The following is a 26,496-nucleotide window of genomic DNA, read 5'->3' as shown; positions in this document are numbered from 1 at the left end:
ACCCTCCATCTCTCTCTCTTACACACACACACACACTTATGTAACAGCAGGTAGAGGAGAAACACCAACACGTGAGGTAGCTGTACTAACCATATACGTATACAGCACCTGCCTGCTAACTACACTGCTGATTCTACAGATCATCTTGATCCAAGTCAGATTGTCTTGTGGGTAATCAACTCAAAACAAGAACATCTAACTTTGTCTTAATACAAGATGGAAAAGGTCTTGATAAGATAGATTGTATTTTTATAGTCTAAACTCGACCCAAATAAACTCAAGAAACTCGACGCAACCCAACTCAACAGACCAAAACTCGACAGACCAAGCCAAGATAACCTTATCGGAGGTCATTGTACAATGAATGGCCACTCTGGGAACAGGACATACAGGCAGGCGTCCATTGACACACAGGTAACCAGACATGACTAGTAAGGACCACCTTAGAAAAGCTGCTGTAAAACATACTTCAGATAACGTGTAGAAAAATCTGTTAGACGTGTGCACGCACACACAGCCTTACTGTATTTGAGAAATGAAAAGCTTGTTAATGTGCAGGTTTTCAGATTCTCAAAGTGTATGTGGGGGGGGGGGGGGGGGCAGACTGTGTGGGTTTGGAAAGACTGCATGGATTTCTTGTTAGACCACAAACATAAATATTGAAACAAGTTCCCTTTTTACCATCTCAGAATAGTGAATAAATACTGACACAGCGGGAACGGACCGAGGCATCCCATCCCCCCAACCCATCACACCAATTCTGGGTGCCACTGGCGGACTTTTCTATGTTTAATCCGTTTCAATTTAAAACAGGCCCACAGGCCACGAGGTTCCCCGCGGACAATAGACAGATTTAGTTTTTCTCCCACTGTGTGGTGCATTAAACGGTGGAATGGGGGGTTGTAAAGCTGTGTGGTTAATCCATGTTGCATAATTACTTTTTGATGCGGTGTCACTAGCCTATAATATGTGATTGAATGAAGACCAGTTGGTGGACAAAACGCTTAAACCACCCCGATTGGTCAGGCAACTGTTGGGAGGAGGGGCGGGGGGAGAAAATTCATTCCAAATGACAAATAAAATGCCAAGGAAAAGTCCAAATGTGCAGTCAGCCAAAAGTGAGTTTTGTATGCCAGGAAAACAGTATTGTTTGCCTGATTGTTGAGATGAGAATAGGCCTGTTGTATTCATTTTCAACACATGGAAAGTGCCACAATGGACTCATCAGCTATTGGTTATGTGAGCAAAGCAACCTGATGGCCAGTTATAACTTGCCAACAAGTGTTTTATTAAACACTTTAGGCCCATATATATGTAAATTGCGCAGCAGGTAAGTTTGTCAACAAAGAATGTTGATATATACTGTACTGTTGCCTACACAGACACTGACTTGCCTGATTGATAAGATTGTCCATATAGCCTATGTCAGCACCAAAACAAGCTCATTGCTTTCTAGATATAGGCTATAGGCTTAATGGCCAGGTAAAGCATCTTACATTTTGTCATTTACCATTAAAAACATTTCGTAGAAGGTGAATAATCTGTGAATAATAAACTGAGAGAACTTGCATGGACAGGAGGGCCTCCAAATTGCTAAGCACTGTGTTCACACCGGGGAAGTCCTGGAAAAATGAATCACAAACCTAAACCTACATGAAGGGCCCCTCCTAATCACACAGAAAGATACACACACACACACACTAAGAGTAGCAGTAATGTTATGACTGCGCGGAGCGTGAATAGAACTCCTGTGGGGCTCCACGGGCCTCTCTACTGCTGGAATGAGGGAGTGTGTGTGTGTGTGTGTGTGTGCGTGCGCTAGAGGTCTGTGAACAGTATACATTGCTCTTGCCTGATTTAGTGTAGTACAGGTATATATAGTGTGTGATTTAGTGTAGTACAGGTATATATAGTGTGTGATTTAGTGTAGTACAGGTATATATAGTGTGTGATTTAGTGTAGTACAGGTATATATAGTATGTGATTTAGTGTAGTACAGGTATATATAGTGTGTGATTTAGTGTAGTACAGGTATATATAGTATGTGATTTAGTGTAGTACAGGTATATATAGTGTGTGATTTAATGTAGTACAGGTATATATAGTGTGTGATTTAGTGTAGTACATGGATATATAGTATGTGATTTAGTGTAGTACAGGTATATATAGTGTGTGATTTAGTGTAGTACAGGTATATATAGTATGTGATTTAGTGTAGTACAGGTATATATAGTGTGTGATTTAGTGTAGTACAGGTATATATAGTGTGTGATTTAGTGTAGTACAGGTATATATAGTATGTGATTTAGTGTAGTACAGGTATATATAGTGTGTGATTTAGTGTAGTACAGGTATATATAGTGTGTGATTTAGTGTAGTACAGGTATATATAGTGTGTGATTTAGTGTAGTACAGGTATATATAGTGTGTGTGGTGTGCTTCTCCAGCCAACAGTTACAGCTCGCTGGCCAGTGATTTTTTTTTTTACATAACCAACGCCTCTGTTCTCACACACACACAGCTCCTTTCCTTCCTTAGCCTCCCCCTAGCCTTATCCTCCCCCTAGCCTTATCCTCCCCCTAGCCTTATCCTCCCCCTAGCCTTATCCACCCTCTAGCCTTATCCTCAAACCTAGCCTTATCCTCCCCCTACCCTTATCCTCCCCCTAGCCTTATCCTCAACCCTAGCCTTATCCTCCCCCTAGCCTTATCCTCAACCCTAGCCTTATCCTCCTGCTAGCCTTATCCTCCCCTAGCCTTATCCTCAACCCTAGCCTTATCCTCCCCTAGCCTTATCCTCAACCCTAGCCTTATCCTCAATCCTAGCCTTATCCTCCCCCTAGCCTTATCCTCAACCCTAGCCTTATCCTCCCCCTAGCCTTATCCTCCCCTAGCCTTCCCCTCAACCCTAGCCTTATCCTCCCCTAGCCTTCCCCTCAACCCTAGCCTTATCCTCCCCCTAGCCTTATCCTCAAACCTAGCCTTATCTTCCCCCCTAGCCTACCCCTCAACCCTAGCCTTCCCCTCAACCCTAGCCTTATCCTCCCCCCTAGCCTTCCCCTCAACCCTAGCCTTATCCTCCCCTAGCCTTATCCTCCCCCTAGCCTTCCCCTCAACCCTAGCCTTATCCTCCCCATAGCCTTATCCTCCCCTAGCCTTATCCTCAAACCTTATCCCCCCCCCTAGCCTTCCCCTCAACCCTAGCCTTATCCTCCCCCCTAGCCTTCCCCTCAACACTTATCCTCTCCCCTAGCCTTCCCCTCAACCCTAGCCTTATCCTCCCCCCAGCCTTATCCTCCCCCTAGCCTTCCCCTCAAACCTAGCCTTCCCCTCAACCCTAGCCTTATCCTCCCCCTAGCCTTATCCTCAACCCTAGCCTTATCCTCCCATAGCCTTCCCCTCAACCCTAGCCTTCCCCTCAACCCTAGCCTTATCCTCCCCACTAGCATTATCCTCCCCCTAGCCTTATCCTCCCCCCAGCCTTATCCTCCCCCTAGCCTTCCCCTCAACCCTAGCCTTATCCTCCCCCCTAGCCATATCCTCCCCCTAGCCTTATCCTACCCTAGCCTTCCCCTCAACCCTAGCCTTATCCTCCCCCTAGCCTTCCCCTCAACCCTAGCCTTATCCTCCCCCCAGCCTTCCCCTCAACCCTAGCCTTATCCTCCCCCCTAGCCTTATCCTCCCCCCAGCCTTACCCTCCCCCCAGCCTTATCCTCCCCCTTAGCATTATCCTCCCCCCTAGCATTATCCTCCCCCCAGCCTTATCCTCCCCCTAGCCTTCCCCTCAACCCTAGCCTTATCCTCCCCCCTAGCAGTATCCTCCCCCCTAGCCTTATCCTCCCCCCAGCCTTATCCTCCCCCTAGCCTTCCCCTCAACCCTAGCCTTATCCTCCCCCCTAGCCATATCCTCCCCCTAGCCTTATCCTACCCTAGCTTTCCCCTCAACCCTAGCCTTATCCTCCCCCTAGCCTTATCCTCCCCCCTAGCCATATCCTCCCCCTAGCCTTCCCCTCAAACCTAGCCTTATCCTCCCCTACCCTTATCCTCCCCCTAGCCTTATCCTCAACCCTAGCCTTATCCTCCCCCTAGCCTCATCCTCCCCTTAGCCTTATCCTCCCCTAGCCTTATCCTCAACCCTAGCCTTATCCTCCCCCCTAGCCTTATCCTCCCCCTAGCCTTATCCTCAACCCTAGCCTTATCCTCCCCCTAGCCTTATCCTCAACCCTAGCCTTATCCTCCCCTAGCCTTCCCCTCAACCCAAGCCTTATCCTCCCCCTAGCCTTATCCTCCCCCCTAGCCTTATCTTCCCCCCAAGCCTTCCCCTCAACCCTAGCCTTATCCTCCCCCCTAGCCTTCCCCTCAACCCTAGCCTTATCCTCCCCCTAGCCTTCCCCTCAACCGTAGCCTTATCCTCCCCCTAGCCTTATCCTCAAACCTTATCCTCAATCCTAGCCTTTCCCTCAACACTTATCCTCTCCCCTAGCCTTATCCTCCCCCCAGCCTTATCCTCCCCCTAGCCTTCCCCTCAACCCTAGCCTTATCCTCCCCCTAGCCTTATCCTCAACCCTAGCCTTATCCTCCCCTAGCCTTCCCCTCAACCCTAGCCTTATCCTCCCCCCTAGCCATATCCTCCCCCTAGCCTTATCCTACCCTAGCCTTCCCCTCAACCCTAGCCTTATCCTCCCCCTAGCCTTCCCCTCAACCCTAGCCTTATCCTCCCACCAGCCTTCCCCTCAACCCTAGCCTTATCCTCCCCCTAGCCTTCCCCTCAACCCTAGCCTTATCCTCCCCCCTAGCCTTATCCTCCCCCCTAGCATTATCCTCCCCCCTAGCCTTATCCTCCCCCCAGCCTCCCCCTCAAACCTAGCCTTATCCTCCCCCCTAGCCATATCCTCCCCCTAGCCTTATCCTACCCTAGCCTTCCCCTCAACCCTAGCCTTATCCTCCCCCTAGCCTTCCCCTCAACCCTAGCCTTATCCTCCCCCCAGCCTTCCCCTCAACCCTAGCCTTATCCTCCCCCCAGCCTTATCCTCCCCCTTAGCATTATCCTCCCCCCCAGCCTTATCCTCCCCCTAGCATTATCCTCCCCCCTAGCCTTCCCCTCAACCCTAGCCTTATCCTCCCCCCAGCCTTATCCTCCCCCTAGCCTTCCCCTCAACCCTAGCCTTATCCTCCCCCTAGCCTTATCCTCCCCCCAGCCTTCCCCTCAACCCTAGCCTTATCCTCCCCCTAAGCATTATCCTCCCCCCTAGCATTATCCTCCCCCCCAGCCTTATCCTCCCCCTAGCCTTATCCTCCCCCCTAGGCTCCACGGGTGGGAGAGAACGAGAGAAAGATAGAGATGTCACTGTGGGATGGGAGTGTCATCCATACTGTACATCAAATACACATTCAGAGACACAAAAGCAAGGAGACCCCAGCTAGTCCACTCCCTACCATCAAGGCCCTTCAGGTAGCTCGGAGAGGATTGGATAAGCAGCACTTTATACTGTATGGTAGCAACTCCACCCCACACACACAGGGAAATGGCACTCTCTGGTGGAACGGCTTGAGTACTGGAAATCAGTGTACAAACAAATCCACTATATGGAGAGGACAGAAAAACACACACACTAAAGCAACCAGATGGATCAATGGTAAGTAACATGCCTTTATTACAGTCCAACAACCTGAACAGAACCGTCTGTCTCAACAATGAGCCTCAAAATATATCACAGTCACACACGTAGGCACATATACATTCATACTCACATAAACAACATACAGAAGACACACACACACCGATGTTTTATTTTTTGACTTAACCTTTATTTAACTAAGCAAGATATGAAGACAGGAATAACAACCCCAGGTCTGTCAGAAGAGTATGGGTGAGAAGTCACAGTGGAAGTGGCTGCTGTGTATATGGGGAGGGCTCTCATTCTCAGCCTTCACACAGGTGGGGGGATCCAGGAGGGCCAACGGCGGTGTGGGGGCTCTGGGCTGGGGGGCGCTGACCCCTCTGGGGTGGGGGTGTCGCAGGGTAGAAACTGGGGGCAGGACCTGGGCCTGGGTAGAGGTGTGTGTGAGAGTGTGTGAGGGTCTCTGGGAGTGTGTGTGTGAGCGGGGATAGTAAGTGGGTGGCAGGTAGGAGGAGGAGGTTGGGTGGTCTCGGCCCCCCAGTGTGGTGGTAGTAAACTGGGAACACTGGTTACGCTGCTGGATGACTGCTGGGTGGCTGTAGAGCTGATCCCACGGGTACGACTGGTAGGCTGTGATACCACCTAGACACACACACAAACACACACACACACTGACTCTACTGTCCAATCTCAAATTTGGTGTTTGTGTCTAGGTGGTATCCCGACAGTGACTCACCGTGTATCCCAGACTGTAGTAGGATCTGTCCCCCTCCTGTCTGTGCCTGGAAGTAGGTGTGGCCTCCAGCTGCATAGGTCACTACCCCGGGCCCACCCCCTGGACCAAAGGTGAGGTAGGAGGGGGGAGGGGCGCTCCCCTCAGGGGGGTTTGGGTTGAGGTAGGGGGAGGGGGTGAGGTAGGCCAGGCGGGAGGCCTGGGGCTGGTAGGAGACTGTAGCGCCACCCTGGTGGCTGGAGGTAAGGTAGTGCTGAGGATCTATCTTCACTGAGCTGCTGCTGCTGGACAGGAGATCACTGCTGTAGTCAAACAGAGAACTGAGGACGACACACACGCACATAACGTAAAGGGGATGAGCAGTCACAGATATAGTCAATCATAAATCAATCTGGTTTAATTACAAGTTTCCACGGGGAGACACCTCCAGCACAGAAAATGTCTAACGTGCATTCTGTGAGAAATGTTCTCTAAACATCAGCCTGAGAGGCTTGTAGGAGGACAAAACAATAGACTGTGACTTTGCCAGCTGCTACAGGATCAGTGTTCAGAATGCCATTGTTTCTTCAGTAGCTCTGATGTCAATCACCATCAAACAATATGAGAACAACCCATAGATGTCAGTGGCAAGTCTAGTGACCATCAACCCGTACAACCAGAACACTGGAAATAATGTGTATTACAGACAGGGAAAACATAGTGTTAATCACTCTAAAATGAACTGTATTAATCTTCGATATTTCCCATTACACATAGGCATGGATGTCTTATGAGTCACATTCAGCCTACGTCAAGTCATGTCATTCAATTACTCACCCAGAGTCAGTCTGCAGGGTGAGTCCCTGTGTGTCTCTGTTGGGGGGGTGGGGCTCCAACACATCCATGAAGAAAGGCGATGTTGGGGTTGGTTGCGGGGTTGGTGGAGTGGGGCTGGGGGTAGGGTTGGGGGGGTTCAGGAAGGTAGTCAGGAGGGGGAGGCTGGCACGTCGTAAAGGTGGTGGGCTATACATGATAGGAGGTAGGTGCTCCACTGACCCTCCCTGAGGTCCTGATGGTAGCCCTCTCTCTCCTCCTGACCTGCCTGGGAGCCACAAACATATACAGTCAAACATTAACAAACATCAACAATTGTTTGTGTAGTGTGATTGATGGATGGAAAGTTTGACTGCCTACCTGTAGGGCTGGATGAGAGGCTGGCTAGCAGGGTGCTGTAGGAAGGGAGGGCCTGGGTGGTAGGATGGGGAGGCAAGGAGAGACCAGCAGGAGGGAGGAAGGGGGCGATGTGTCCTGCAGCTGCCCTATAGAGACAGAGTTAGTATAATCATAACTCAGCGGCCATTATCGCCCAGCTCAAGACCCTGTCAGCCCAACCAATGTGGGCAAGCTTCAAGACCCTGTCAGCCCAACCAATGTGGGCAAGCTTCAAGACCCTGTCAGCCCAACCAATGTGGGCAAGCTTCAAGACCCTGTCAGCCCAACCAATGTGGGCAAGCTTCAAGGGAGGGTGCACATTGTCTGGAAAAGTTAATAATGGCTGTTTTGTTCTTTATTGTGGATGTCTGCAACCGGGGATCATATCATACTGAGCCTACCTAGGGTGTGGGTGTGGTGCAAGGAGGGGGGTAGGGTTGGGGTCAGGGAGGCGGCTGCAGGTCTGTTTGTGTTCTGGCTTCACTGTAGAACGACTGGCCTTCCTCCACTTGGCCCTACGGTTCTGAAACCACACCTGACAAACAGAGAGGGGGGAGGGATGAGAGGAGAGACGGAGGAGGGTAGAGAGCGAATGATGCAAAATATAAACCTCAAATCCTATTCCCCAATCCTAATAGTGTACGTAGGTCAAAGGTGACAAACCCTCCTCCTGGAGTGTACTAACCATGATCCTCTGGGGTGTGACGCCCACTGTGGCGGCAATCTCCTTCCTCTTCTCTCCATCTGGGTAGTGGTCCTCCTGGAACATTCCCTCTAGCTGCTCCAACTGGTCTACACACACACACACAGAGGTTACACACAGACAAAGGCAATAGGTCAGAGCGGAAACACACACACACACACACACACTCACACTCACACTCTCCTCACCAGTGCTGTAGAGTGTTCTTGTCTTCTTCTTGGGCAGGGAGGGCAATAGGGAGGGGTCTCCCATGGTTACCGCTGGCAACAGGGGGAGGGGAAGCACCTGGCCACGCCCCCGGGCGCTGTAGCCAATCGAACGGCGAGTCGAGTACACTCGAGTCACCTTTACCTGTGGAGGAGCAGTGTGTGTGTGTTTGTTCCATTTATCCAGTCCTTTCACAACTCCAAGTATCTAGGGGTTAGTGGCTGTGTGAACTTTTTAGAGCACTGTGCAGGACACCATTGTAATGACATCACTGCTGACAGTATGATGTCATCTCCTCCCATCTGTCTTACCTGTAGGCTTTGGGTGGGAGGAGGGCTGACACTATGTGGGCGCTTCACCCCACTGGGCAGAAGGGGTTGGGGGTGAGGTTTAGGCTGGGTGTGGAATAGGAGAGGTCCGGGGGGACAGTAGAACCCCATCCCAGAGCTCAGGTACCCAGAGTCCTCATGAGTGGTGGTCGTCATGCCGACAGGGTCAGTTGTCACGCCGACGAGGTCGAGAGACAGAGCAGGCTCCATCACACCTTTCTGCTTTTTTTCCTCCTCTACCTTCTCATCTCTCTCTCTCCTGTCCTTCATCTCCTCTTCACTCCCTCTCTTATCCTCAATTTCCACTGCCTCCTCCTCTTCCTCCTCTTTTTCTGCCCTCCCTATCCTCTTTCTCAACTGTCTCTTCTCCATCTCCCCTCCCTCCTCTTCAAAATCAACTACCACCTCACTCTCCTTTTCTCTTTCTGTTACTCCATCCTCACCCATCTCTCCATTCTTCTCCATCTCTCCTCCATTCTCTTCTTCCTCCTCCACTCTCTCTCCTCCTCTTTGTCCAGTGTCCCATTCTTCTATCTCTCCCACCTCCTCTCCTACGGTCTCATCATCTCCACGGTAACTCTCCTCCTCTTCATCCTCCTGTTCCTCACACAGGAGGCTTGGGCAGTCTGCATACAGCCACACAGAGCGAATTAGCATGACATAACACTGTCATAATATGAAAAAACACTCACTGACATAGCATGATGGAGTGGCACAAAGTGACAAAAAGTTCAAAATAGCGACACTGAGTATCACTGGGTAATGACTAGTCAGGTAAAAGCAAATACTGGTTTGGGTAAAATGAGAAAAATCTAGATTGAGGTGATGTCATCATGTGGGCCTAGCTTCCGCATGCACATGACAGAGTGCTCCTCTGTGTTCTAAAGACTGTAATGAAAAGACCAGGTAGGCTGAGGCCACACGCTGCCTCACCTGCTTGTTAATTAGCTTCAACTGGGTTAGCTGAGGGAGTGAACGTTATTTATAATAAGGGTTACATGGAGAAAATCGGACCTCACTGAAATGAAAATGGATGGCCCTTCCTTCAGCAAAATATATTTGACCTAAACCCTCCCTGAATGCTTGACAAAAACAAGTGACCCTCCCCTCTACCCCGTACCTCTCTGATTCAGAGGGGCTGGGTTAAATGAGGAAGACACATTTCAGTTGAATGCATTCAGTGGTACAACTGACTATACCCAAAATAATCATTAAAACAAAGTGGATAGCAGAGAACATGTCTACCATTTACTCTCACTTCTTGGACAGACCAGTACCTAGATGTGTAGTTTTAGAAACAGTTTTTCGGCCTGTCAGCATTGCATGGCAACGCAGGAATTTTGATAGAGCACAGGGCTGCTGGTTACTCTTCTTCTGTAGCTTAACCCAACGACAGAAAGTCACAAGTGTTTCCCTAAAAGCTGTGTGGGTTTAAACATATTCTATTGAACAGAAAGTGAATAGCTTAATCAATTGAGTGACAGAATTAGATTACTTCCCAAGCAAAGTAAAAAAATAAATAATCCTCAGCTATAGAAGGTTGTTGCTCAGCCTCTGAATGTCAAAGAAACGAAACAATGATATCCCCATATGCATCGGAGTCACGTCTTTACTGGGTATTTTACAGCTTGTTTCTAGCATAAAGTCACTAAAAGTGGCAGTAAAAGACTCTTTTGAAAAAGCCAAACGATCAGCCTATATCGAATCTCCCATTCCTCTCAAAATGTTTTGAAAAAGCTGCTGTCTTCCTGAAGACAAATAATGCATACGAAACGCTTCAGTCTGGTTTTAGACCCAATCATAGCACTGAGACTACACTCGTGAAGGTGGTAAATGACCTTCTAATGGCGTCAGACCAAGGCTCTGCATCTGTCCTCGTGCTCCTAGACCTTAGTGCTGCTTTTGACACCATCGATCACCACATTCTTTTGGAGAGATTGTAAACCCTAATTTCTAAGCAAATACCTGGAGGCAGGGCTTTCTCCTATAGAGCTACATTTTTTATGGAATGATCTGCCTATCCATGTGAGAGACACAGCCACAGTCCCAAACTTTAAGTCTTTACTTAAGCCTCATCTCTTCTGTAGGTCCTATGATTGAGTGTAGTCTGGCCCAGGGGTGCGAAGGTGAACGGCAAGGCACTGAAGCGACAAACCGCCCTTGCTGTCTCTGCCTGGCCGGCTCCACTGGGATTCTCTGCCTCTAACCCCGTTACGGGGGTTGAGTCACTGGCTTACTGGTGCTCTTCCATGCTGTCCCTAGGAGGAGACACTGACGGGATATTCCTATCCGGTTTTGCGCCCCCTCGGGCTCGTGTGGTGGAGGAGATCTTCGTGGGCTATACTCAGCCTTGTCTCAGGGTAGTAAGTTGGTCTGTTTATATCCCTCTAGTGGTGTGGGGGCTGTGCTTTGGCAAAGTGTGTGGGGTTATATCCTGCCTGATTGGCCCTGTCTGGGGGTATTGTCGGACGGGGCCAGTGTCCCCCGACCCACCCCTGTCTCAGTCTCCAGTATCTATGCTACAATAGTCTATGTGACAGGGGTCTGTTATAGCTTGTGTAATTCTCCTGTCTTATCTGGTGTCCTGTGTGAATTTAAGTATGCTACCTAATTCTCTCTCTCTCCCCTCCTGGAGGACCGGAGCCCTACGACCATGCCTCAGGACTACCTGGCCTGATGACTCCTTGCTGTCCCCAGTCCACCTGCTTGTGCTGCTAATCCAGTTTCAACTGTTCTGCCTGCGGCTATGGAACCCTGACCTGTTCACCGGACGTGCTACCTTGTCCAGGACCTGCTGTTTTCGACTCTCTCTCTCTACCACACCTGCTATCTCGACCTCTGAATACTCAGCTATGAAAAGCAAACTGACATTTACTCCTGACCTGTTGCACCCTACAACCACTGTGATTATTATTTGACCCTGCTGGTCATCTATGAATGTTTGAACAGCTTGAAGAACAATCTGGCTTTAATGGCCATGTACTCTTATAATCTCCACCCGGCACAGCCAGAAGAGGACAGGCCACCCCTCAGAGCCTGGTTCCTCTCTAGGTTTCTTCCTAGATTCCTGCCATTCTAGGGAGTTTTTCCATGCCAACGTGCTCCTACATCTGCATTGCTTGCTGATTACATCTGCTGATGTAAAAAGGGCTATATAAATACATTTGATTGATTGATTGATTAAGCATCACGGACCAAAGCGCTGTGCTTTTTACAATTTTCTTAAATAAAAAGCAGGCATATGGCATAGCCTACCAGCTCATAACCCCTCAATTGGAGTCTTGGTTTTAACTTAACAGCCCTTCACTGACACACAGGTAGGCTATTTAAAGAGTGCATGGATGGATATAGCAGCCTATAGCCTAATGTAATCTGTCAAACAGGACAGTCTACCTCTTTAACTTAAATAGGAAGAAATAGGCTCCAACACAAAGCCCTGTTGTTGTTAGTAAAGTCTAATTCAAATGAAGATGTTGAAATGAATAATGCCTACTCGAATTTGCTTACTTTCAGCACCATGAGCTGTCCATTTCCAATTGATTGTGCTGCAGCTGCTGCTTCAAGTTTCAGCACCACAATGTAAATTACTCAAATCTGGCTTATTGTGAGGTCAATAACTCAAATAAATTATAGTAGTAGCAAGCCGGGCCTCCCGAGTGGCGCAGTGGTCTGCCACTAGAGATTCTAGGTTCGAGTCCAGTCACAGCCGGCCGCAACCTTGACCCAGCGTCGTCCGGGTTAGGGGGGGGGGTTTGGCCGGCAGGGATGTCCTTGTCCCATCGCGCACTAGCGACTCCTGTGGCGGGCTGGGCACAGTGCATGCTGACACGGTCGGCAGGTGTACGGTGTTTCCTCCGACACATTGGTGCGGCTGGCTTCTGGGTTAAGTGGGCATTGTGTCAAGACGCATTGGGGCTTGGCAGGGTTGTGTTTCAGAGGATGCCTTCGCCTTTCCTGAGTCCGTACGGGAGTTGCAGCGATGAGACAAGACTAACTACCAATTGGATACCACGAAATTGGGGGGGGAAAAATGATATACACTGCTCAAAAAAATAAAGGGAACACTTAAACAACACAATGTAACTCCAAGTCAATCAAACTTCTATGAAATCAAACTGTCCACTTAGGAAGCAACACTGATTGACAATACATTTCACATGCTGTTGTGCAAATGGAATAGACAAAAGGTGGAAATTATAGGCAATTAGCAAGACACCCCCAAAAAAGGAGTGATTCTGCAGGTGGTGACCACAGACAACTTCTCAGTTCCTATGCTTCCTGGCTGATGGTTTGGTCACTTTTGAATGCTGGCGGTGCTCTCACTCTAGTGGTAGCATGAGACGGAGTCTACAGCCCACACAAGTGGCTCAGGTAGTGCAGTTCATCCAGGATGGCACATCAATGCGAGCTGTGGCAAAAAGGTTTGCTGTGTCTGTCAGCGTAGTGTCCAGAGCATGGAGGCGCTACCAGGAGACAGGCCAGTACATCAGGAGACGTGGAGGAGGCCGTAGGAGGGCAACAACCCAGCAGCAGGACCGCTACCTCCGCCTTTGTGCAAGGAGGTGCACTGCCAGAGCCCTGCAAAATGACCTCCAGCAGGCCACAAATGTGCATGTGTCAGCATATGGTCTCACAAGGGGTCTGAGGATCTCATCTCGGTACCTAATGGCAGTCAGGCTACCTCTGGCGAGCACATGGAGGGCTGTGCGGCCCCACAAAGAAATGCCACCCCACACCATGACTGACCCACCGCCAAACCGGTCATGCTGGAGGATGTTGCAGGCAGCAGAACGTTCTCCACGGCGTCTCCAGACTCTGTCACGTCTGTCACATGTGCTCAGTGTGAACCTGCTTTCATCTGTGAAGAGCACAGGGCGCCAGTGGCGAATTTGCCAATCTTGGTGTTCTCTGGCAAATGCCAAACGTCCTACACGGTGCTGGGCTGTAAGCACAACCCCCACCTGTGGACGTCGGGCCCTCATACCACCCTCATGGAGTCTGTTTCTGACCGTTTGAGCAGACACATGCACATTTGTGGCCTGCTGGAGGTCATTTTGCAGGGCTCTGGCAGTGCACCTCCTGGCACAAAGGCGGAGGTAGCGGTCCTGCTGCTGGGTTGTTGCCCTCCTACGGCCTCCTCCACGTCTCCTGATGTACTGGCCTGTCTCCTGGTAGCGCCTCCATGCTCTGGACACTACGCTGACAGACACAACAAACCTTTTTGCCACAGCTCGCATTGATGTGCCATCCTGGATGAACTGCACTACCTGAGCCACTTGTGTGGGTTGTAGACTCCGTCTCATGCTACCACTAGAGTGAAAGCACCGCCAGCATTCAAAAGTGACCAAAACATCAGCCAGGAAGCATAGGAACTGAGAAGTTGTCTGTGGTCACCACCTGCAGAATCACTCCTTTTTTGGGGGTGTCTTGCTAATTGCCTATAATTTCCACCTTTTGTCTATTCCATTTGCACAACAGCATGTGAAATTTATTGTCAATCAGTGTTGCTTCCTAAGTGGTCAATTTGATTTCACAGAAGTGTGATTGACTTGGAGTTACATTGTGTTGTTTAAGTGTTCCCTTTATTTTTTTGAGCAGTGTATATATATATTTTTTTTTTTAATCGCCAAACTTTTCTGAGTCAAGATCACTTTCGCAGTCAAAAAGCAAGCAGAGATCTACTGATCAGAATTTTTTTTAAACATGACTTACATTTTTTATGCTTTAACCTAATAAGAACAGCTCTGTAGGAATGAGATTTGTGCAGTAGGCCTAATACATTATCACAGCATATTAGCTATATGCCTAGCCTACCAATATTGTTCTTCTCAGACCATATTAGATTTCAAAACTCAAGTTTTGATAAGCATGTACCATTAAAAAAAAGAATATATATATATATTTGCTTTTTTATTTTTACTGCTGATGGTACATGCATTTGATGGTCATGGTACTTTCAAAACAACTTGGAACTCTAAAAAAAACTATATCAAATCATGACTTCAGTGAACTTCAGGTCGGAAAGTCGGCGCTCTAGAAAGATGCCCGTGTTTCCGACTTGAAATTCCGAGTTGGATGACCATTTAAAATGTTTTTCCCAGTCTGACCTAATTTTATTCCCAGAGTCCCCAGTTCTCTTGAAGTCGGAGATTTCTGAGTTTCCTGTTGTTTTGAACATGGCATTAGTCTCAGCAGAGGGAGAGATAGCAGCAGAGGGTCCGCCTCTCACGGTCACTGCTCTCTCCTTCCTTTCCTCCGGTGAGACTGACCAGAGAGAGGGGACACCGTCTTCCAGCTGATTGCAAATCTCAAGTCGCACCACATCTGCCTCATGCACAAATGAATGTTCCTATGATCAGAAAAAAGTGAAATATTCCTCAATATTAAAATCGTCACGACAAACTGCTAATAAATATAAGAATTGAAAAAAAAACAACAGGGCTATCAATACACTTGGCTACTCATTCATTGCAGATGCAGCGCAAGTGGAAGTAGGGAGAGGCGCTTTACGTTTTGTAATAGTGTTGAACAAAAACAGTGTTGACAGTGTCGAATAAAAACTTTGACATGAACTCACTCATTAAAACAGCAGCTCTGTGCAGTATACTTTAACAGTCTCTCTCTCTGGTCATGGTTTTGCAAGTTATGAAATCTCATGTAGGCTAATGACTTGAAGATCGACCAGGCAATCGCGCAGTTAGTGACCACTGAGCTATAGGTTACTACATGCAAGATGGACTAGGCCTAATCAAATAATATTTTTGTAAGAAGCCTTTGACTCTCCTCCTGAACTGCCACCAGAGACCTACACAGTACAGCCATTGGTTAGGCAGCATACAAAAATAGTTTTTGATCAGCAAGAGCAGAGCAGGTAGGGGCTCAGGGTTGGAACAGCCATTGCAGTGTGTGATGCAGCTTAGCTGTATACACCATCCCATCAGTTATCTTAGAAATATACCTTTGCTCTGTGACTCTCCAAACATGCACTTCATAGCCTGTAGATCATTGTATTGTGACCACGCTAAATAACCTATTAGGCACACTTCATATTGCACACCCAGCTGATAATCAGAGAAGAGTGGCAGCACCAGGCACACGTTGATATATAGAAATGTAATCAATTACATGACCCTCCCCTAGACTAGAAAAATATATCTATACACACTGAACTCTCCCCTTGACTAATTTATAAAAACCCTCTTAGGCTTCACTCCCCCCTATCTGTGATACCTAATGTAACCCTCATCCGCCACCCGTTCTGCCAGTCACATTCCGTTAGAGGTCCCTTAAGCACACACATCCCTGGGTCGCTCCTCTTTTCAGTTCGATGCAGCTAACGACTGGAACGAGCTGCAAAAAAACACTCAAACTGGACAGTTTTATTTACATCATGAATATTCTTACTGACACTTGTGGCTGCTTCGCGTGATGGATTGTTGGTATCTCTACCTTCTTGCCCTGTGCTGTTGTCTGCCATGTTTTGTGCTGTTACCGTGTTGTCATGTGTTGCTGCCATTATGTATTGTTGTCTTCGGTCTCTCTTTATGTAGTGTTGTGGTGTCTCGTCGTGATGTGTTTTGTCATATATATATATCCCAGCCCCACATGAGGCCTTTTGGTAGGATGTCATTGTAAATAAGATGTTCTTAACTGACTTGCCTAGTTACATTTAAAAAATACATTGAAAAAAACATGACCCTCCCCTAGTTTCATCCAGATAGCCTAACGTCAGTCATTATGTAGCCTACATTTCGATCCATCCCTAATAGCTAACGTTAGCTTTCTAAAGTATAAGGCCTTTATATAGTCGCAGCCTGCTTCTTATTAAAACTGCCCAACGAAACAAAGTTAGGCTGTTAGCTAGGCCACTTGAGCAAAACGTCTAACTACTTAGATACTGTTCTTCTGTGAAACGACGGGAGAATTAACCTATTAGTTAAAGACCGAGTTAATTACTGTTTGAACAATGAATCAATTAATTAAACGACTGCAAGGTAATGAGTTAATTTCTTCCTCACCGTAATCATCCGCTGCCTCACGCATGTCATCCATAACGAACCTGCTTTCACGAGCATCAAACTCTAAACTAGCAATTTATTTACCGATAAAGTCAAACACGCTTTTTTGGAATTGATGCATGAGTTTGCACCGTTTCGAGACAAGTGATAAGGTTGATTGACCAATTAGCTAGTTGAAGACAGAACAATCACATGTAGCGGTTGAGCTGAATCAGCCAATGAGAGTCCTCAACGATCCGAACAGAACCGAGTAGGGAGATTCCATTGATCAGAACACCTGGGAACAGAACGCCGTGGGCCTAGGGACCTACATTACTACACGAGTGTGATGTTAATTCCAGCACCCTTGTTGTGGTAATGCTATGTATGAACTAGCTCCATAATATGAAAACAAAATGAAATTCAGATCATTATTGTAAAAAAACAAAAAAAGATCTAGACTGATATGGCCGGCCAGTTCCTCTATCAATTCAGAGGCAAGACACCCTTCAAACGTTTGGTGGCATTCAAGGCAATCGTGATGAGTCTAACAGATATATTCGTATTTTTATCTAGGGGGTATGCAGGGACCTTATGGCTGGTTTATGATGAAATGTGTTACTCATATGGGGGTTCAGTTCTACAGCTGTAGGGTGCAAATATGGTAGGCCTACAATAATTGGTTTGTGCTAGTAATATGTCACCCACAACAGTGAGCTCAGCTCCATTGACTGTAACTGGCTACCCAGCACCACTTCATTCCCTTCACATCTCTATAATATACTGTTACACGATTCACAAAGAATCAAGTACAGCAAGTACTAGCAGCAACCCCAATATATCACCCTTCTCTCCCCTTCGCCAGCGAATCAGACCAGTAGGTTATGTAGCTTCGGGGAGATATGTGGCGACTGGGATGTAACACCATAGTCAAACAGCAGAGGGCAGAGTGTCACACCATCACCCAGCCAGCGTCACTCCATCCATCTATGACATGGTAAACCCTCCCATTCTCCCCCCTGCTTCTCCCTGAAATGTACTGTACACACTTACACTCCTCTAGGATTTAAAGGCATTGGATTGGTGTAGACTGAAGGAGCGTCTGTCTAGAATAATACCTACCTACACCATTCCATTCCACTCAGATCTACTCAAATGTTTAGGCACCAGGAGGTAGAGGTTAATGATTTGAGATTTATTGTGTCAGAGCGATATGTTTGTCAGTTCTATATGTGATATTTCTATTTTATCTGCACTATACAGAGCTCTCAACACCATTAGTCCCCTCATGTTCCACCCCATACCCTCAGCCAATAAAATCACAGACGACAGTGTGTTAACCAATGAGGTCTTTTATTTGGAACAGAGTGGCAAATTAGTGGCAGGGCCGTGGCGCAGAGGTCCGCCTCCCGGCGCTCAGCAGCCAATGACAGAAACAGCCTTAAAAAATGCAAATGTATAAAAACAGGATGGGTAACAGCAAACACAGTGTGGTGTGGCCTTCCACCAACTTGCACACACACACACACACACACACACACACACACACACACACACACACACACACACACACACACACACACACACACACACACACACACACACACACACACACACACACACACACACACACACACACACTCTCTCTCTCTCTCTCTCTCTATTATTTGGCTATGCAGACTTATATGGGTACAAACACATGTTAACAGTTGGAAGGTAAGTTTAGAAAAGACAGTTCGGGTCAGTTCTGTCTGTGATGTGTGATGTCAGTCAGTCCTGCTACAGACAAACAGACCGTGAGTGACAGATTGTGTGTGAAAAAGCAGACTAGCCCCACATTCAGCAGTGAACAGGTGAGACACACACACACACACACACACACACACACAAGTCTGATGTGAAATAAGAGTGAGGCGTTCACTGCTTAAAAAAGAGGGGGCAAAGCAGTTGAGGCGTACACACACACACACACACAGGGGTACAGGTGTGACTACCTGACTATGGAAGAGCGTCAGAACTGCTGGAGCAGGTAAAATACACACCTGCCCACAGTACATTCCTCTCAGAACACACACACACACACACACACACACACACACACACACACACACACACACACACACACACACACACACACACACACACACACACACTAGTATAGTTTGACTCCCATGCAGTTGTTCTACAGTACTGAATATATTAGAAGCTACTAGTCCAGTCGTACTGGTGTGTTGGTTATTGTTACAATCTTAGATAGAAAGCACAGCCTCCAACTCAACTCCTGTCCCCACCCCTACCCACAGCCCCCACCTCAACTCCTGTCCCCACAGCCCCCACCTCAACTCCTGTCCCCACACCTACCCACAGCCCCCACCTCAACTCCTGTCCCCACACCTACCCACAGCCCCCACCTCAACTCCTGTCCCCACAGCCCCCACCTCAACTCCTGTCCCCACACCTACCCACAGCCCCCACCTCAACTCCTGTCCCCACACCTACCCACAGCCCCCACCTCAACTCCTGTCCCCACAGCCCCCACCTCAACTCCTGTCCCCACAGCCCCCACCTCAACTCGTGTCCCCACACCTACCCACAGCCCCCACCTCAACTCCTGTCCCCACACCTCCTGATGGACAACTTCTACTTGAAGAACCACTTTCAGCATCGTAAGCCCCTCCCTCACAGTCCCAAAGACCAGCCCACCCCCAAATAGACAGCCAATGGTAGAAGAGAAAGAAAGAGCATGCAGGGCAGAGCATTGGATGGATACATGCTTGTGCCTTTACACAACGGACCAAACTCTAACCAACCAGCAACTGATCAGTCACTTATTAATAATGTACTGAAACCAGCTTGTGTGATGAGGATGATGATAATAATATGTTGAGTGAGTGATATGATTTATATATATATATATTTAGTCAATGAAGCGCAAGTGATATATTTGTGTGTGTGTGTGTTTGAGCTTGTGAGCGCATGCTTGCATGTAAGGCGTGTGTATATTTGCTTAAGTGTGTGAGTGCGTACTTGTGAGTGTGTGTGTTGAGAGCACAGCTCCACAGATTGACGTGATATAGAAATGGTGATCATGCGACTGGTTAGTGACAACGACAGAAAAAGTATTTCATACAATGATATTTACATATAAACTTTTGAAACCGCTAAATACACATCCTTTCGTTCGTTCGAGTATTATTTTCATTATTACTATTATTTACCAACCAGCCCAGAACATTGATATATTATTGGTTATTATTACTATCCATAGAACTAATCACCTTTGTACAGCGTAAAGGAGCAACCCAGACAGCTAGCCGCTAGCCCTGTGTTAGCATACAGCACCAGGGTCGTATTCATTGACACACAACGGAAAACGTTGTAAAACATTTTGCAATGGAATACGGAAATGTGCATTTCTTATTGGACCAGGTAGTCTTAGGTCCAGGTAGTCCTTCTCCCTGTTTCAGTCTGTTTTCTTTGTTGGTGCCTAATGAATACAACCCAGGGATGTAGCGGAGGGTAAACACTCGTAATCTGTTGTTTAAACACCCCTTTACTTGGTGAACAGTGTTTACACAACTACTACGATCAGGTAGCGTTGTTAGCATTAGCTAACGTTTATGTTACCCCAGCGGTTTGTTTACCCACCATTTTATTTAACACTATATCCCTGGTTAGAATCCCTTGCTAACTACCAGTGAATGCTGCCACAACGTTGTCCTGAGGTTGTCAGAGCGTTGTGGGAGGGTTCCCCTACTCTGATTGGCCAAGCACAGAGAGAGGGGTCCAAGCCATGTGTGTGTGTGTGTGTGTGTGTGTGTGTGTGTGTGTGTGTGTGTGTGTGTGTGTGTGTGTGTGTGTGTGTGTGTGAGAGAGAGAGAGAGCACCAGGACAATGGAAGGCACTACAATAGAGACCTTTCCTCTAACCTTTGACCCCAGTGTCTGTGTGGCCAATCAGATGACACTCTCTTTCCTCTGTTTGTCTCTGTCTCTTCTTCTCCACCATCCCTCTTTCACTTGGCTCATTCGCTCCGTGGAACAGACACTAGAGTATTGTGCTGGAACACCGGATAAGAGCTTGTGTTTTTACAAAATAATCAGTTCATTACATCATCAGAACAATAATCATATAATATCAATAACATTTACTTAAAAATAAAAAAAATTGTGTATCACGTTTTTATGTATTTTTTCCCAGCTGATATATTTATTTTGTTATTTTTTTTAAATGTATTTATATTTTTTAAAGAAATGTTTGAGTCCATGGAGAGACGGGCACTCTCAGGAACAACTGACATGGAGGACAGGAGCATAGGAGAAAAGAGAGGGAGGAAGATATGGGAGAAGGATAGGAAGGAGATGTGAAGCGACAGGACGGGAAGGCAGCTGGAGAAATAAGCATCTCTCTCTCTCTGTGTGTTATGCGTAGAACTCCTCCTGTTTGTCAGCTTTCTGGTAGGTGACGGTGGCCTGCTTGGGTTCCTCCAGCGTGTAGCTGCCTTCATCTTTCTTCTTCATCCTGTACACCAGCAACATGACCAGGAACGCTGCGAACAGGGCCCCCACCACGCCCCCCACTATCACCGCTGTGGAGGGAGAGATAGAGGAAGGGATGGCGGGGAGAGGGAGGGAGGGACAGAGCGAGAGGAAGGGAGAAAGAAAGAAAGAAAGAAAGAAAGAAAGAAAGAAAGAAAGAGGAAGGGGGAAACAGAGAGAGAGAGACATATGGTCAAACAATGTAGAACTCAGTCTGAATAGGACAAAAGATTGAGAACATGTAAAGAACAGAGACACATACACTAATGCCATGCAAGTGGTTGAAGTGGGCTAGTGCTGACCACTGGTATACAGACCACTGGTATACAGACCACTGGTATACAGACCACTGGTATACAGACCACTGGTATACAGACCACTGGTATACAGACCACTGGTATACAGACCACTGGTAAACAGACCACTGGTATACAGACCACTGGTATACAGACCACTGGTGTCTCTAATTGTCTACTGCTTCTATATGCCTTCTGGAGAATATGGAATCTAAATAGATTAAAATATAATAAAATTACCCCGGTACGGTAAATTGAATGAGTTTAGTGAGTACCGGCATCTTCAAGTACCACTTTAAGCACTGCAGGCAATGCTAACATATGAACTGACGTCTGACATGATCATCTATTATACCCCAAGCTGTGTGTATTTACATAGTATCTACATAGTACACGCTATCATGTGTCATGACCGTCCCTACATATTAAGATCCTGTGTCACTAAGACACACAAATCATGTGTGGTCTACTGTTCCTACATACTACAACACACTAACAGCATGTGTGTCCAGCGCACAGACACACGAAGGACACAGTTAGCCTGCTTTGACTCCTGCTCTTTACCGATCACCACGAAGTCAGCGAAAACCACCGCCAGCAGGCAAGCAATCAGAATGGCTGGGGGAGAGACAGACAGCCAATCAGAATAAAGACAAAAGCTACGCCGTCAGAAGAATACGGAGAGAAAGAGAGAGAAGGAGTGAGAGAGATGAGTAGAGGGAAAGAGAGAGAAGGAGTGAGAGAGACGAGTAGAGGGAAAGAGAGAGAAGGAGTGAGATATACTAGTAGAGGGAAAGAGAGAGAAGGCGTGAGATATACTAGTAGAGGGAAAGAGAGAGAAGGCGTGAGAGAGACTAGTAGAGGGAAAGAGAGAGAAGGCGTGAGAGAGACGAGTAGAGGGAAAGAGAGAGAAGGAGTGAGAGAGACGAGTAGAGGGAAAGAGAGAGAAGGAGTGAGAGAGACTAGTAGAGGGAAAGAGAGAGAAGGCGTGAGAGAGACTAGTAGAGGGAAAGAGAGAGAAGGAGTGAGAGAGACGAGTAGAGGGAAAGAGAGAAGGCGTGAGAGAGACGAGTAGAGGGAAAGAGAGAGAAGGCGTGAGAGAGACTAGTAGAGGGAAAGAGAGAGAAGGCGTGAGAGAGACGAGTAGAGGGAAAGAGAGAGAAGGCGTGAGAGAGACGAGTAGAGGGAAAGAGAGAGAAGGCGTGAGAGAGACGAGTAGAGGGAAAGAGAGAGAAGGCGTGAGAGAGACGAGTAGAGGGAAAGAGAGAGAGAAGTGAGAGAGACGAGTAGAGGGAAAGAGAGAGAAGGAGTGAGAGAGACGAGTAGAGGGAAAGAGAGAGAAGGAGTGAGAGAGACGAGTAGAGGGAAAGAGAGAGAAGGCGTGAGAGAGACGAGTAGAGGGAAAGAGAGAGAAGGAGTGAGAGAGACGAGTAGAGGGAAAGAGAGAGAAGGAGTGAGAGAGACGAGTAGAGGGAAAGAGAGAGAAGGAGTGAGAGAGACGAGTAGAGGGAAAGAGAGAGAAGGAGTGAGAGAGACGAGTAGAGGGAAAGAGAGAGAAGGCGTGAGAGAGACGAGTAGAGGGAAAGAGAGAGAAGGCGTGAGAGAGACGAGTAGAGGGAAAGAGAGAGAGAAGTGAGAGAGACGAGTAGAGGGAAAGAGAGAGAAGGAGTGAGAGAGACGAGTAGAGGGAAAGAGAGAGAAGGAGTGAGAGAGACGAGTAGAGGGAAAGAGAGAGAGAAGTGAGAGAGACGAGTAGAGGGAAAGAGAGAGAGAAGTGAGAGAGACTAGCAGAGGGAAAGAGAGAGAAGGCGTGAGAGAGACGAGTAGAGGGAAAGAGAGAGAAGGAGTGAGAGAGACTAGTAGAGGGAAAGAGAGAGAGAAGTGAGAGAGACGAGTAGAGGGAAAGAGAGAGAAGGAGTGAGAGAGACGAGTAGAGGGAAAGAGAGAGAAGGAGTGAGAGAGACTAGTAGAGGGAAAGAGAGAGAGAAGTGAGAGAGACTAGTAGAGGGAAAGAGAGAGAAGGAGTGAGATATACTAGTAGAGGGAAAGAGAGAGAAGGAGTGAGAGAGACGAGTAGAGGGAAATAGAGAGAAGGCGTGAGAGAGACTAGTAGAGGGAAAGAGAGAGAAGGAGTGAGAGAGACTAGTAGAGGGAAAGAGAGAGAGAAGTGAGAGAGACGAGTAGAGGGAAAGAGAGAGAAGGCGTGAGAGAGACGAGTAGAGGGAAAGAGAGAGAAGGAGTGAGAGAGACTAGTAGAGGGAAAGAGAGAGAAGGAGTGAGATATACTAGTAGAGGGAAAGAGAGAGGAGTGAGAGAGACGAGTAGAGGGAAAGAGAGAGAAGGAGTGAGATATACTAGTAGAGGGAAAGAGAGAGGAGTGAGAGAGAAAAAGTAGAGGGAAAGAGAGAGAAGGAGTGAGAGAGACGAGTAGAGGGAAAGAGAGAGGAGTGAGAGAGACTAGCAGAGGGAAAGAGAGAGAAGGAGTGAGAGAGCCTAGTAGAGGGAAATGGGTGGTTTGCTATGGGTGGTTTAATTTTTCAGACCGACCGACAGACAGTGTTGTGTGTGTGTGTGTGTGTCCTCACCTATCAGAACCTCCTTCCTCTCCAAGATGTTCTTCTGAGGAAGTTGAGCGGCAGAACTTCCTGTGTTAATTGTGTTGCCAATCAGATCAGGTTCTGCCCCAGTCTCCATGCCACGGCCACGCCCAACAACCTCATTGCCCTGGCGACGGTCCTCCTCCCGGATCTCAAAGTCTCCGCTGGGTCCATTAACCCCTAATTCATTGTTCTGAGAGAGAGACAGAAAGAGGGACAGAGAGAGAGACAGAAAGAGGGACAGAGAGAGAGACAGAAAGAGGGACAGAGAGAGAGAGAGAAAGAGGGACAGAGAGAGAGACATAAAGAGGGACAGAGAGAGAGACATAAAGAGGGACAGAGAGAGAGACAGAAAGAGGGACAGAGAGAGAGACAGAAAGAGGGACAGAGAGAGAGACAGAAAGAGGGACAGAGAGAGAGACAGAAAGAGGGACAGAGAGAGAGACAGAAAGAGGGACAGAGAGAGAGACAGAAAGAGGGACAGAGAGAGAGACATAAAGAGGGACAGAGAGAGAGACATAAAGAGAGACAGAGAGAGAGACATAAAGAGGGACAGAGAGAGAGACATAAAGAGGGACAGAGAGAGAGACATAAAGAGGGACAGAGAGAGAGAGAAAGAGGGGCAGAGAGAGAGACAGAAAGAGGGACAGAGAGAGAGACAGAAAGAGGGACAGAGAGAGAGACAGAAAGAGGGACAGAGAGAGAGATAGAAAGAGGGACAGAGAGAGAGACAGAAAGAGAGAGAGAAAGAGGGACAGAGAGAGAGAGAGAAAGAGGGACAGAGAGAGAGAGAAAGAGGGACAGAGAGAGAGACAGAAAGAGGGACAGAGAGAGAGACAGAAAGAGGGACAGAGAGAGAGACAGAAAGAGAGACAGAGAGAGAGAGAAAGAGGGACATAGAGAGAGACAGAAAGAGGGACAGAGAGAGAGACAGAAAGAGGGACAGAGAGAGAGACAGAAAGAGGGACAGAGAGAGAGACATAAAGAGGGACAGAGAGAAAGACAGAAAGAGGGACAGAGAGAAAGACAGAAAGAGGGACAGAGAGAAAGAAAGAGGGACAGAGAGAGAGAAAGAGGGACAGAGAGAGAGAAAGAGGGACAGAGAGAGAGAGAAAGAGGGACAGAGAGAGAGCAAAATAAAGAGAAAGGAAGTGAGAGAGAGAGAAAGACACACAATTACCATGTCAGTTCAGATAGATTGGTGATCGGGGAAAGGGGATACCTAGTCAGTTGTACAACTGAATGAGAACCTAAATAAACGTCACATTATCTCCAGAAGCTGTGGAGTGTTTCAGCCTATTTAGCTGGATGCTAATCATGTAATTAATCATTAACAATGCTACTAACGAGGAGCCTCGGTCTTAACGAGGACCACCTGTGTCTCTCACTCCACATGTGATGGATAAATACACACAGGATACACACAAACACACACCATTGTCGTAGAGGGCTGCTGTGGGCGTGTGCTCCTCTCTGTGGGTGTGGCTTTAGTAGGCGTGGTCACCAGAACACTGGGCCTAAAGGGGGTGGAGCTAGACCTCTCAGTTAGGGCTGGGCCAATCATAGTGGGTGGAGCTGTTGTCTCTGGGAGGGGTGTGGTCTCTGTCTCTGTAGTGGTCACTTCTTCCTCTTCTTCTTCTTCTGTGGTGGTCTCCATAGGCATACTGGTGGTGGGGTCTGGGGACAGGTAGACATCCTCGTCCTCTTCTTCTGTGGTGACCAGGTCCTGCACGCCACTAGAGGGTGCTGCGCTCTCCGCCAGAGGCGTCGCTGTGCTGGTGGTCGCCATGGGAACAGCCGCCGGGCCACGGGGTGAGATGGTGGTCTGGGCGGCTCTCGCTCTTTCACGTTCTCTTTCTCGTTCCCTCTCTATTTCCCGTTGCCTCTCTCTCTCTCGTTCTCTCTCCCTCTCCTTTTCTCTCTCCCTCTCTCTATCCCTCTCCCGCTCTCGTTCTCTCTCCCGCTCCATCTCCCTTACTCTCTCTCTTTCCCTCTCCCTCTCTCTCTCCCTCCCTCTCTCCCACTCTATCCCACTCTCCCCCTCTCCCTCAGTGGGTAGTGGGGTGGGGAGAGCGTCAGGGTTGGGATTGGGCTCGGCTGCAGGTGGGGCTGAGGGGGCGGGGCCAGTGGCCTGGGTGGTGGAAAGGGGGAGGGGCTCCTCAGTGGTGAAAGACACACCCACCGCTGTAGGGTTGACCTTCACCTCTGGAACTATGGAGAGAAAGAAAGAGGGAAGGAGAGGGATTAACTGTTAAACTAAATATGAACAAAAAAACGTATCAGAG

At 47.9% G+C, this 26,496-nt stretch overlaps 1 protein-coding gene across 1 annotated transcript in view; it reads right to left on the bottom strand.

Moving 5' to 3' along the window:
• Window positions 1–19,417: 19,417 nt before the first annotated feature.
• Window positions 19,418–26,496, bottom strand: part of LOC120022575 (syndecan-3-like) — a 41,506-nt gene continuing 34,427 nt past the window's right edge. Inside the window, exons 3-5 of the mRNA XM_038966533.1 lie at window positions 25,647–26,422; window positions 24,200–24,404; window positions 19,418–21,368 (exon numbers count right to left, since the gene is read on the bottom strand). Coding sequence (XP_038822461.1) covers window positions 21,202–21,368; window positions 24,200–24,404; window positions 25,647–26,422 — 1,148 coding nt within the window. The 3' untranslated portion in view covers window positions 19,418–21,201. The remainder of the gene's footprint in view (window positions 21,369–24,199; window positions 24,405–25,646; window positions 26,423–26,496) is intronic.

This window comes from Salvelinus namaycush, chromosome 27, assembly GCF_016432855.1.
Source record: "Salvelinus namaycush isolate Seneca chromosome 27, SaNama_1.0, whole genome shotgun sequence".
Classification (NCBI taxonomy): domain Eukaryota; kingdom Metazoa; phylum Chordata; class Actinopteri; order Salmoniformes; family Salmonidae; genus Salvelinus; species Salvelinus namaycush.
The sequence above is the reverse complement of the archived record's forward strand: the minus strand, read 5'-3'. Positions and strand labels throughout refer to the sequence as shown.